General features: G+C 39.4%; 1 protein-coding gene across 2 annotated transcripts in view; it reads left to right on the top strand.

The window, feature by feature from the left end:
• The window catches only part of LOC147747532 (vitellogenin-A2-like), a 527187-nt gene that overhangs the window by 248823 nt on the left and 265728 nt on the right, over positions 1–12636 (top strand). For both annotated transcript variants that reach the window (XM_086954020.1, XM_086954019.1), the window contains 2 exons: positions 8666–8891; positions 8978–9150. In XM_086954020.1, coding sequence (XP_086810146.1) covers positions 8666–8891; positions 8978–9150 — 399 coding nt within the window. The remainder of the gene's footprint in view (positions 1–8665; positions 8892–8977; positions 9151–12636) is intronic.

The following is a 12636-nucleotide window of genomic DNA, read 5'->3' as shown; positions in this document are numbered from 1 at the left end:
GTAATGTGTAGAAATTGCCAAAACATTTAATCCTCTTTTCAAATATCACTACCAGTAGCCTAATAAATAGTGTCAAATCTAAAAATCAGGTTATAATTCTATCAAGTTTGTTCAGAATGTTTAAAATACATCAATTGTTATTTCTTTTATGAATTAATGAACTCATTTATTGATAGTGCCCAGCTGATCCTAGGAGTGTCCTGGTGCTGAAGAGTAGTAGTAGTGGAATGAGCCTGAACAAGCCAAAGCAAATTGGCAGGTGTTAAGACTTTTTTCTGAAAAGTAGGTCAGAGCTCACAGTACAGAGCTCCACAGGAAGGTGGTTCTATGCTTGTGTGGCCAAATTGGAGAAAGAGCAACCTTCCTTTCTGACCTGCCTGATCTTGGGCACCTTTACAAGAGAATACATGGATGAACTCAAGTCTCATTAATGCAATGTGGAATGAAAATAAAATATATAAATATACTTTAAAAAATGAAACCAATAGGTAAACAATAAAAAAGTACATTAAATGCATAAATATTATTAACAAGCATTGGCCATGCCAATTGGTTTCGCCATATTAGTGTATTATGAAAATATGTCCTCGGTGCAGTGCAGAGTTGGAAAAGCAATCCAAAGAGCGCGCTGCTGTCCTCGTTTGCAGGCAGGAGCACTTTAACCCTTAGTCTGCCCCCTGCAGTCTTGTGCCAACAGTAATGAACCCTCTCAGTGCATAGCTACCAAGGATTCAGACTGCTTATGTATGACATTTCCGTAATGTCACTGTAATTATGAGTGATATTCGGGGTCTATGACTGACACTTTCCCGCAAGCAAAACTAGGAAATAAAGACGAGGGAAACCTGTAAATACGAGACATTAAACCCTCATTGCTGCCAAGTTTTCATTTCAATGTACTTATGAGCGACATTGACCTACCAAAGCCACCAGCAATTATTTAAAAAGGTACTCCTTGACTGGACTTACTGATGGCTAAAATACTTCAGCTATGTAGCACAGCTCCTGAAAAGTAGGGCACTGGCACACTCACTTTTTCTGGCGAGCAAAGTGCCACCATAGTCGGCAGTCTAGCCGTCAGACTACATCCACTCCCCTGTCTGACGTGACCTTTGTCCCAAAAACCTGGACATGTACTTTAAATTAAAGAAAGCGCTGCAACAGTCATTTCACTACTCGTGCTCTCAGAAATACTATGGCGCAGGTCATTAGTGATCACTAGGGTCCCACATGCCAGCAGGCCAGAGGCAACTAATGAACTCCAGGATGTCCTGTGCACAGGAGGCTCATGCGCAATCAAATGGTGTCACCAACGAGGGGCCGGAAGTGGGTGCCAAGACGAAAGTTTAGCGATGGTTCCGGTGTTCCATCGATCATTGTACCCCCATGGAGCTCTGTACCCCCTACGTCACAGGGGTGCAGACTTCCACAGGTTTGGTCTATTGCCGCCGCTCCCCCAACGAGCTTTGTACCCCCGTACATCACAGGGGAGAAGATATTCACAGTTTGTGTAGTTTCTGGGAGACAGTCGCTGTGCTTACACACGCCAGCAATTATTTTCAAGAAATTGAATTACGCCAGCAATTATTTTCAATTAATTCAATAATTTTGGTAACGTGGCATATGCATGTTCGAAAGGAAGTTATTGTTCACATATTGTCCTAATCGTTGTTGTTTAACTATTTAAAGGTTTTCAAACATGCTTTTTTTTCCAATATTTATTTTTTAATATATAATTTATAATATGGTATATATATATATATATATATATATATATATATATATATATATATATATATATATATATATATATATATATATATATATAAATAATATAATATATTATGCAATATATAATAAATGTTGTAATATATAATTATATAATATACATATACATATAATATATTATTCATGATATTTAATTTTTGGGCTGGCGTTGATGGGGAGCAGGTAGTATTTCTGCTCCCGGTGGTTTTCTGTACCCCCTTATGTCAAAAGGGAGCTTATACAGGCCCATGCTAGCTTGTCAGTGTGCGTTGACTAGGGTTTGGCTTGTTCTGATGGGGAGCAGGTAGTATTTCTTCTCCCCGTGGTTTTGTGTACCCCCTTATTTCAAAAGAGAGCTTATACAGGCCCATGCTAGCTGGCCAGTGTGTGTTGACTAGGGTTTGGATAGTGGTGATGGGGAGCACATAGTATTTCCGCTCCCCGTGGTTTTGTGTCTCCCCCAAGTCAAAAGGGAGCTTATACAGGCCTGTTCTAGGTTTGTAGTGTGCGTTGACTAGGGTTTGGCTGTCTACTGGGTCCCCACTCTCCTGAAACGAAAGAGAGCTATTTTGATCCACTTTGCCCTTTTTTATTATGAATAGACACCAAGTTCATGGAATAATGACGCCTAATGCTATTAGTTAAACAGGGGGGTATAGTTTGAAAATGTCATGCATTTTGTTAGCTCGAATTAGAGATAAACTAAAAGTTTTAAACCTTTCTATTAATCATGCCTTGGCAAAAAAAGCACGCGCGTATATTTTCAAATTATATATTTTGTGGTCATGTTCCAGTGGGAAGTTCCAAGGAAATTAAGCTTCGTCATTAAAGAGGAAGAAGCAGAGAACTTAGTATAAACCGGTTGGTACAACTGATAATAAACAGGGGAGACCTCAGCGCCCGTGTGATACCCACTGGAGGAGGGAGCCGGTTGAAGGCTACAGCCCCCAAACTGAGGCCCCACACTCCCTGCTGCAGGCACGGGGCCACGAAAGAGAGAGACACTCGCTCTCCCATCCTCTGCTTCTCTCTCTTATCTCATTCTTTTGCTCTCTTCTTGTCTCCCACGCTCTCTCCTTTTGATCTCTGTCAATCTCATCCGCGGTCAGATTGAAACAAGGAGGTACTACTAGTGAAGCGTGCGTTCCAAGCCTCTCTAACCTCAGATGGGAAGGTACACCTAATGACGTAGGCAAAATGAAGTGCGCAGCCAGCCAATCAGAGGAAAAAAAAGCATTTACAAATGCAATAGGACTCGTATTTACCAGAGTCCCATTGCATTGTATATAAAACTGCGAGCGTCCAAAAAGGCAGGAACAGGAGTGGGTGGGGGTGTGGTGGTGGGCAAAGAAGTGAGGGACTGCGGGAGGGAACAGGGGGGAGGCAGGGAAAAAATAGTTTTAAAAGTGAAAGGGGTGATAGCTATGGATTGCAGCATTTAGGAATTCGGCCAATCAAAAAGATAGGTGGAAAGTGGGTGGAGCTTCCTCCACTATACTGTATACAGCATCTTTCAACTAGACAGTGCATGCGCTGCCTAGGCGAAACCTAAAAAGGAAATATATAAAATACAAACATTACATGTGTAGTTACCACAGAAAATTAACACATAACCAATTCAAATAAAAAATGTTTTTTTAAATTACAATGTATTTCTTGTCATAAATATTTTTAAAATTAAAATAAATATGTATATATTTCAACAATGCAAACTAAACCATAGTGGGGGAAGTTAGATTTACTTCTCCAGTCTGAGCAATAGTAGGGAAAGTGTAGGGCTTTGTAGGGGTTTGATTCACTATCCCTACACAACGTAATCAAGAGCAGTGAAAATGTTGGACTTTTGAGTGATTACATTCACAATTTATACTCCACAGTGTGCAATAGTAGGGAAAGAGTTGAACATTACAGGGAATCCCACTCCAATATAAGCAAAAACAGGAAAAGTGTTGAATATTCGAGAGTTTGTATATACTCTTCCAACTCCTACATTTAAAACAAATGTAAGTACAAAACAAACAAAATATATTTAAAATATAAGTATATTCCTTGAAAATAAATACAATTAAATTAAATTAAATTAGAAAAATAAAACATTTATATTAGAATTAAAAAATAAACTTGAAATATGAAACATATTTAGAATAAATGCATTCCCTTTATTATTACCATGAAAAAAATTCACAAGCAAATGAAGATACATATAACATATATAAAAATTAAATATTATTCATATTGAATGATCTAATGTAACAATTAAAACAATTAATACATATGCATTTTATTTAAAAAGGTTATGATCTGATCTACCCATTACAAATTATGTAAATAGCATAATTAAAATGACAATTAATTAAATAAATTGCACAAAAAATCAAGTCAACAATTTAGTTGCCATAAAAAATTTAAAACATTGTTCACACTTTAAGAAATTTCCACTGTAATCCCCTACAATTCCAACACACTACTCATAAATTAGTAATGTCTAATTGAATTAAAAAAAAGACACACTATAATTTTAAAATATACTAAAACACAAAATCCAAATATAACATTAATAATACCTTACAATACAACAAATTATGTATATTATATTAATTAAAAAATGATATTTTATGCAACTATTTTGAAGAGAATGATAATATAAAGTTGTATGATAGAGGCACGCATGGCTAAACCATGTGTGGCTCTACAACGCAGTCCGAATTACAAATATGTCTTAACCATGCATTCCTTTACCGTGCATGCCTATACCACACAATTTTATGGTAAAGGCATAAATGGTAAAGAGGTGTGCATGGCTAAGTTTGCCACTACTCCGACCCACCTCCCCAATCTACATACTCACTACCTGCCCCCCCCGCCCTTAGGCCCAAAACCATCTCCAGACCCTCTCCCACCCCTGAGCTGTACCTAAAACTACTCCAACCCCTTTCCACTGCCTTTAGGCCTAAAACCCTAACCCCTAATTTTAAAAACGACCAATATCCCCCTTAGCCCTAAAAACTACCCTGACTACCCATTCCCCTCCCTCTGCCCTGAGGCCTGAAACCCTGCCCCTTTACATATACTACCCCCCCCCCATTATCCCTAAAAGTACCCCACCCCCTCCCACTGTCCTTAGGCCTAACACCCTAACCCCTTTATTAAAAAAATGACCCTGATCCCCTGTGCCCCAAAATCGACCCCAACCCTGAAAACTGCCTGACCCCCACAGCCCTGAAAACTACCCTGACCACCCCGAGCCCTGTAAACTACCCCAACCCACTGTTTTGTAAACTGCCCTGACCCCCAGCCCTGAAAACTATCCCCAACCCATAAAAACAACACACCCCCAAAACCCGGTCCAGCCCCACTTACATCACCGTGTCCTCCGCTTCCTCATCCAAGGTCTTCCTGCTTCCGTGTTCCGCCGTGCAGCAGCTAGATAGCGCATTGCCTTAACCATGCATATGGGTGGTTAAGACATATGCATGGTTAAGGCAAGCGTGGTAGCGCTCCCGTAGTCAGACACACATGGCTGAGTCTGTGGTGTTTCGCCTATTTCCCATAATATAATATAATATTTAAAAAAAATATATTACATACCTTAAAAAACAATATTCTCACTTTCTATATTCTGTTCTACAATATTTTTGAGTATGCAACATTTTTGACACAATATTCTTTTTACTTAGCAGCAAAGAAAATGTATATATATATATATTTATTTTGTGCATATACATTTTTTTGTGCACAAACAATTATTTGTTTGCATAGTCCCAAAAAACTGTTTGTAAAATGGACCAATCAGCATAATTCTTTTGGGCCTGAAAGTACTACAGACAAAATTCGTTTTAATGTCATCAATTTACACAAATATTAATAAACACACTGTGTCAGCCACTAATGTAGCCCTGTAAAACATGTCTCCAGACCTTGCCCGTCATCCTTGGTGTCCAGCTTTAAAGTTCCCATTTCAACCTGTCAAAACAAATCTTTTGCGAGGCCTAAACCTTCCATTTTCACTGTGGCAAGGCTGGCTCTCCTATTGGAAAACATTCGATAATACTATCACAACCTATTGTGCTTAATTTCAGCTCGGGAGCAGCTATAGAAATGGTTCAAGGCCTATATTTAATAGTAATTTTAAATCCAAATTAATTGTCAAGATTTTATATTGCTATTTTGAAAATGACCCTTTTAGAAAGATATTGATTTCCTGCCTAAGTCGAAAGGGGCCTTTCTGCCAGTGTCTAGTGTCACCTAACTGCTGATGGCTCTCCTATGGTGAGATGTGGATTACTCCCAGACAGTGGACAAAGGGCTTGGGTGTGGAGAGGTGTTTTTATCCTTAAACAGGATGGCCTGGGGGTTTGTGTCCAGCCCCTTCATGAGATTCAAAGGATGCCTACCCTGTCACAGGCAGATGCAGCTCAAACCTAGGCCTGTTTACTTTTTCTCTTTCTAGTCAGCTTGGCTCCAAACCCAGTGAGAACTTTCCCTACATTGGATAGGGGGTGAATAGTAGTTTCCCCCATCCACAGGCTGGTTTCTAGGGATAAATATGGCCTCTCCAGTTCCCCCAGTAGCACTCCTCGACCTGTGAAAATCAGATAAATTACTGCCCTGCTGTTTGATACCTAAAGGAAAACTGGGCCTGCTTTTCTTAAACCCAGGAGCCCAGAAGTGACTCCCATAGTCAGTTGGCTGACCAGTTTGTGCTCCGGGGACACACAAGGCCTTTTCCCTGCAACTACCTAACTTAAAGTACCAAGTAAAACTGCCCTGGATCATGCTGCTGGCCACTGTTGGAGTTGGTCCTAACACCCAGGTGGTGCACCCAGGTCATGAACCTTTGGCTGAAGTTAGAGTGTATTCCTCTGGTCCCCTGACGCAAGATCTGGGGCTTTTTTGTCAACTTTCTATCTAGAAAATCATTGGAGAACGCAACTGCTGTTTGTTTAAGCCACAATAATTTATATCAAAATGATGGTTAACCTCAGCTTGCTTGTTTGCCCCACTGAAGGAAATATGATTTTCAGAACAAATTCAAAGTTCGAACATAGAGGGCTTCATCTGGACCAACATCGAACAGCTTCCGGTACACATAAAGGCCTTCCGGTTCACAGACTCTTGATTGCTCCTGCTTCAATTGAGGACCGCATCAGAACCCCACTCTTCAGCAACCTGCTGTCATCGAGCCCCGCTTTGGATCCATATTGCAGCTTGTCCCACCGAAGACTGGTTGACTACCACTTTTTCACCATAGTTTCAGAGTCCGAAAGTAAACTTTCTACTAGGACATACCTGATCCCTGTATACAACTCGCTCCTTTGTGGTTGACCTTAACCTTTAACTTTGACCTGGTCTAACACACCAGATATTTGCAGTTGGCACTCTATGGCTCTATTTTTAATAACCTGATACTTGCTGAGGGCTAACGTTCGTTTGGAGGAGCTATCGTACTCTTCCAATACGTGGACAACCAGTGGGCTAACGGCGGCTGTTCCCTGCCTCATTTACTCATTTTGAAGAATTGCTCAAACACCTACTGGGCGTAGTGGATTGCATGTTCGCTACATTTACTGATTCTGGCAAAAAGAAGACATTGTAAAGTAGGCTCCGCGCTAGCTGCCAATTTTATCTATACCCACTTGTGCTTTCATGCTGGCTTAAACATTGACGCTGGTCTAATATAGGATGTCGCAAAAGGGATTTGGACAATTGTATCCTTATCCCAAATGGTGATTTAACTTATTCTGACTGGGTATAGTTAGTTATCATTTATTTGTGCTGTGCTCTGTCTTTGTTTTGTACAATTTTTCACCATAGTTTCAGAGTCCGAAGGTAAACTTTCTACTAGGGCATACCTTGTCCCTGTATACGACTCGCTCCTTTGTGGTTGACCTTTAACCTTTTACTTTGACCTGGTCTAACACACCAGATATTTGCAGTTAGTGCTCTATCGCTCTATTTTTAATTTAAAGTTTTAAAATTCATACCTGTTTCTACTTATTGTATTTTTGTCATTTTGATGTTATTTTATTTATTAAAATCTACTCTATGTTTCAAAATTGGTTTGGGATTTTTCTGGTGTTGTGTTTTCTCTTTATTACTGTTGTAGTTCTGCATAAATATTTTACACATTGCCTCTAAGTGAAGCCTCACTGCTTTGTACCAAACTACCAGGGGGTTAAGCGCATATTTAAACTGTGACTTTGGAGGTTCACCCTGACCAGGATTGTGATTATTATTTGATGTAGCTTTCACCCTATCAACTAATGTTTCAGTTGCTTACAAAAAGGAAGAATGTGGTCTGTAAATTTCAGGTAAGAGGTGTTTTTGTCTCTGCTCACCATTTGTCAGGATAATAACTGTAAGCCATGTGACAATTACATGTCACATCCATTGCTAATTATCTAAAACACTTTCCCTATAAGCAAACTCCCTTTAAGTGCCATGTGTGCATTTCAGTTACAGGAAGTATTGCTGCCATTTCTAATGAGCTTTCCGGGTCTACTCCATGGTTTTACTTGGCCCTAAGTACACATTTTATAACATGTCTTGCTCTTAAACTTGTCAGGCAAAGAAGTTACACAGTTCTCCCAAATAATAATGCATTAGGTAGTTTCATACTTTGTTGTTACTAATTTGCATACCTTTTTTTCATGGATCAAAGACAATTGGCATCTCTTTTGCTTATTTTGGTCTGAGAGATACATAATAATAATGGTCAGACTGTTCATGGCACTCAATGGGTCTTGAATCTAATAAGTAGAAATAAAGTAAATTGGTAGGTCATGGTTTAACAATGCTTGCTGAGCCAGTGACTTGTTATAACAGGTACTAGAGAAGCAAATAACTTTATCTCCTCACACTATTCTACCTTCATAATATAAGTGATATTTATTTTCAGGAAGCATCCTCTGAATTGGTGGTAACGAAGTTTGCCTACTCTGCACAAGAAACAAATCACCGCCTGGCTCCACACAACCCAAGCACGTTCAATGTATGTGCCAAATCCACAAATTATGGTTTTCAAATCTGTCTGGATTTAAAATCCCATAATGCTGCATTTCTGAAAAACTCAGCCCTCTACAAGGTGATTGGAGAACATGAAGCAACATTTGTGATGAAACCCGGTATTTATTATAGCAAATTAAATTATTTGCAGATTGCTGTAACAAGCTGTAGTGCATCCTCTAATTGATTGATTGTTTGCTGACAGTTCATACAGATGCAGTTGTAGAAAACCTATTCCTGGAAGTACAAATTGGAGCAAAAGCAGCTTCCAAAATAATAAATTTGTCAAACCTCAATGTGAAAGAAGAAACGCCCCAGGATTCTGGGATCCAAATGAAGTTGAAAAAGTTACTTGGACTTGATGATGATTATTATCAGGTAATTGAAAGGAAGATTAACCATGAATTAGCAGGTCTTTTTGCTAATTCCACTCAAATGTACTCAAAGAATTTAACAGTTGTCTTATTTGAAATGTCTTTGTGGAAACATACTTGGCAAATATGGCATAAATCTCAACTAAACCCAAAAAGGATCTAACATCATCCTTTAAATTTGGGGCTGGCGCATTCTTAATTGCCTGCGCCAACTCTTTTTTTGGTAACACCCCACGCTCAGAGGTTTCATGACCCACATATGGAACTGAGTGCAAATTCACATTTCTTCAACTTTGCACTAAGACACTTGTCATTCAGGACAGACAACACATCCCTTACCCTTTTACCATGTTCAATGTGGTCTTTTCTCACAATAAGCATGTCATCCTGAAAAGAAATAACGCCTCCTGATTTTTAAACAGTTGGTACAATAGACACTGGAACACAACAGCAGTAGGAGCTAAGCCACAATGCACATGCCGGAACTAAAAACGCCCATATGATGTGATGAAAGCAGTTAAACTTCTATTCATAGGATGCAACACTACCTGATGGTGGGCCACAGTTAGATCAAGAGTTCAAAATCATTTGACACCATTAGTTAATGCCAACATTTCTCAAACTTTAGGTATTGGAAATTTATCAACAATGATGTTCTAATTAAGGTCATGCAAATCAATGCAAAGTCTAACTTTTCCATTGGCATGTCTTGCTACGACTAAGGAGGTTAACCATTCCCTGGCTCCAATACTCTCTATAATACCTTCCTTTGTCAACATGTTGAGTTCATCCTCGAAATAATTCCTGATACAAAATAGTATATTTCTGACTTTGTGGGTGACCTGAGTATAATTCTATTTAAGAATTATTTCATTTCAGCTTTTCCAGAAAATTGACTGAATTGGTGTTGTGAAGAGAATTCTTCAATATTTAGCAAAAGCACCAGCTCTGGGCTATTGGGATTCAACTTATTTTCTAGGGTCCTCTGGTTTAACCTACCCAAAAATAATAGCCCTTTCCCTGCAACATAAAGTTTCCCTTCAGACACTCTACCTCTGAATTCAAACTTGACAACCTGATACCCCACCATCAGTATTGGCTCACCAGTAAAGATCCCTGGGTGTAGAGCAGTTGGAAGTAATTCTGCACCTAAGGTGTCAATAATTTTTTCATCCCACACTTATTTATTTATAATGGTAAATGGGGAACCAGAATCGGCTGTCATGTCAACTGACACTCCGTCTATTCTAATAGAATACATTGGTTTGGACATCTTATGGGAGCGCAACCTCAAGACTTCTGACTCTAAGCTCAAATCACATTGCAATTCACATTCTCCTTTATTATCTAAATAAGACTCAGAACAATTAGTAAAACATTTGACGGTGGCATTTGGTTTCTTTCTACTGCCCACTTTGGCAAAATTATGAACAATGTCCCAAAAAGAGCATTTTAGTTTCCAAGCAGAACAATGTTTATCATTCACCAAAGGTTCCTTTTTGCCACATCTATAACAACCTTTCTGGTTAGCTACTGAACATCCTGCTTGTCTATATGAGCGTGACAAATTCCCATTCTGTTCAGTTATGCTCTTTGAACTAGTATTCCCAGGTACAGCAACCTTGAAAATGCGTTCTTTTAGTTACATATTTGTTAAAGCAGTTTAGACACAATGTGTTGAAAGTTCTACTTCTTCGCTATGGCAAGAGCATCCTTCAGTGTAGTATCACCATTAGCCCATTGTTTTTCCTGGACTTTTGAATCATTGCTGTGCATTACCATCTGATCTCCTACGAGCTCATCATGGAGAATGCTGAATTTGCATGACGCAGTAAGCTTTTTGAGTTCTACCACATAATGCTTAATAGGTTCCAGCACAACTTGTATGTGCCGAAAGACATTGAAACCATCGATTGAAATACAAACAGATGGTGAAACGTGATTGTGTGAATCCTCTATTGCATTAGCAAGGAATGCAGAAGGATCTGTTTATTCTGAGAAGCAGGCAGATCCTCCCTTAAGCCATCTTTAATATTGTTGCAATATTGTTGCAGGGATTTTGCTCAGGAACATAACTATGCTTGGGACCATAGAACATGAGTAGTTAGTGATTCAGTCATCATACCACCTCAGTACCATGAGCCCGAGTCTGACTAACTATAGTATTTCACTTGCCCTCCTACTCACATCCAGAGGAACAAGCAAATTGACACCCCAGAGCAAAACACACCTGACCCTCCCAGGGATCGTGGAGACAGGATACTCCCTTTTGTACTCTCATTTGTCCACACAAGGATATGAAAAAGGCACAAAGTAAGTTTGAAATGTTTATTTAAACTATCGTGCTCTGAAATGCAGTATGCGTGCCACAATTAGAAAAGAACTGCTTAGCAAGATTCCCATCAGCATTGTCAATAAACTGTAGATTATAAAAAGTTCTGTCATATTATAAAACATAATGACCTAACCCCCTCCTCTTCTACAGACACAAAACTGATTATACAGCTAAGATCTCTTGGTTTAGCAGCAGACCCCATAATTTAGCATATCGAGATGAATGTCTTACATCTCAAATACAGCCATAATCTTCTCTCAGGAAAAATCTCTCTCTCTCTCTCTCTCTCTCTCTCTCTCTCTCTCTCTATCTCTCTCTCTCTCTCTCTCTCTGTTAGAGTGATGTGCTACTAAACAACACCTGCATTTCTGCGTTGTGTCTAGGTGCGAGTGCCTGCCCAGAGCATAATAACAAAGGACATTGTTGTTTGCCCTTGTCTGCTGTTCAGACTAAATCCGAGGAAAGATTAGAATAGGAAAACAGCTGCAGGTTTTGTGTGAAATACAATATGGCACAAAAGTAAACATGATTATGTAGTAACACGTGCAAAGCTAATGCTGTCTGTGTCGTGCACAGTCAGGCTAACATAGAGAAAACTGCAATAAGCCCTGTAGAGAACACATGATAATATTAGATATGTAATTGAGGAAGTAACCCTTCCATTGAGGCCACTTCATCACAGGTGCACCTAGGGCTAGTGAGAAAATCTGATGAGGTGTTACCATGAATGGTTAGGCAGAAATGTCTTAAGATAAAAACACCCTCCCAATATAAACTAGTATTAACAGTTTATATGCCGATCTACCAGAAACCCTCACTTAAAGAGAGTGTAGTATAGCTGTGTACCACAACAGTTGAGTAAAAATGCAGTCATGTAACAAACTGTATGAATAAGGAAAAATTGCGAGTTGCACAGACCCTAGTGTGAAGCATGTAAAAGTGCCCAATCCAAGATGGCAGCATGTAGAGGGTGAGTTACATGACCTAGTGACATGTGTGGTGCAGGGAAATCTGGGGCGTGACCACACACCAGGAACTTCGAGCACAGAGATCTGCCACACTCGAATCAGCGCACAAATTAATCACGATGAGCAGTTCTCATGTGCAACAACACTTGCATATATTGCACAAAGTAACCATAGTAGATCAGGCTGG

Source organism: Lissotriton vulgaris, chromosome 1_1 (genome assembly GCF_964263255.1).
Source record: "Lissotriton vulgaris chromosome 1_1, aLisVul1.2, whole genome shotgun sequence".
NCBI lineage: Eukaryota > Metazoa > Chordata > Amphibia > Caudata > Salamandridae > Lissotriton > Lissotriton vulgaris.
Note: the sequence above shows the minus strand (reverse complement) of the source record. Positions and strands in the feature narration are given on the sequence as shown.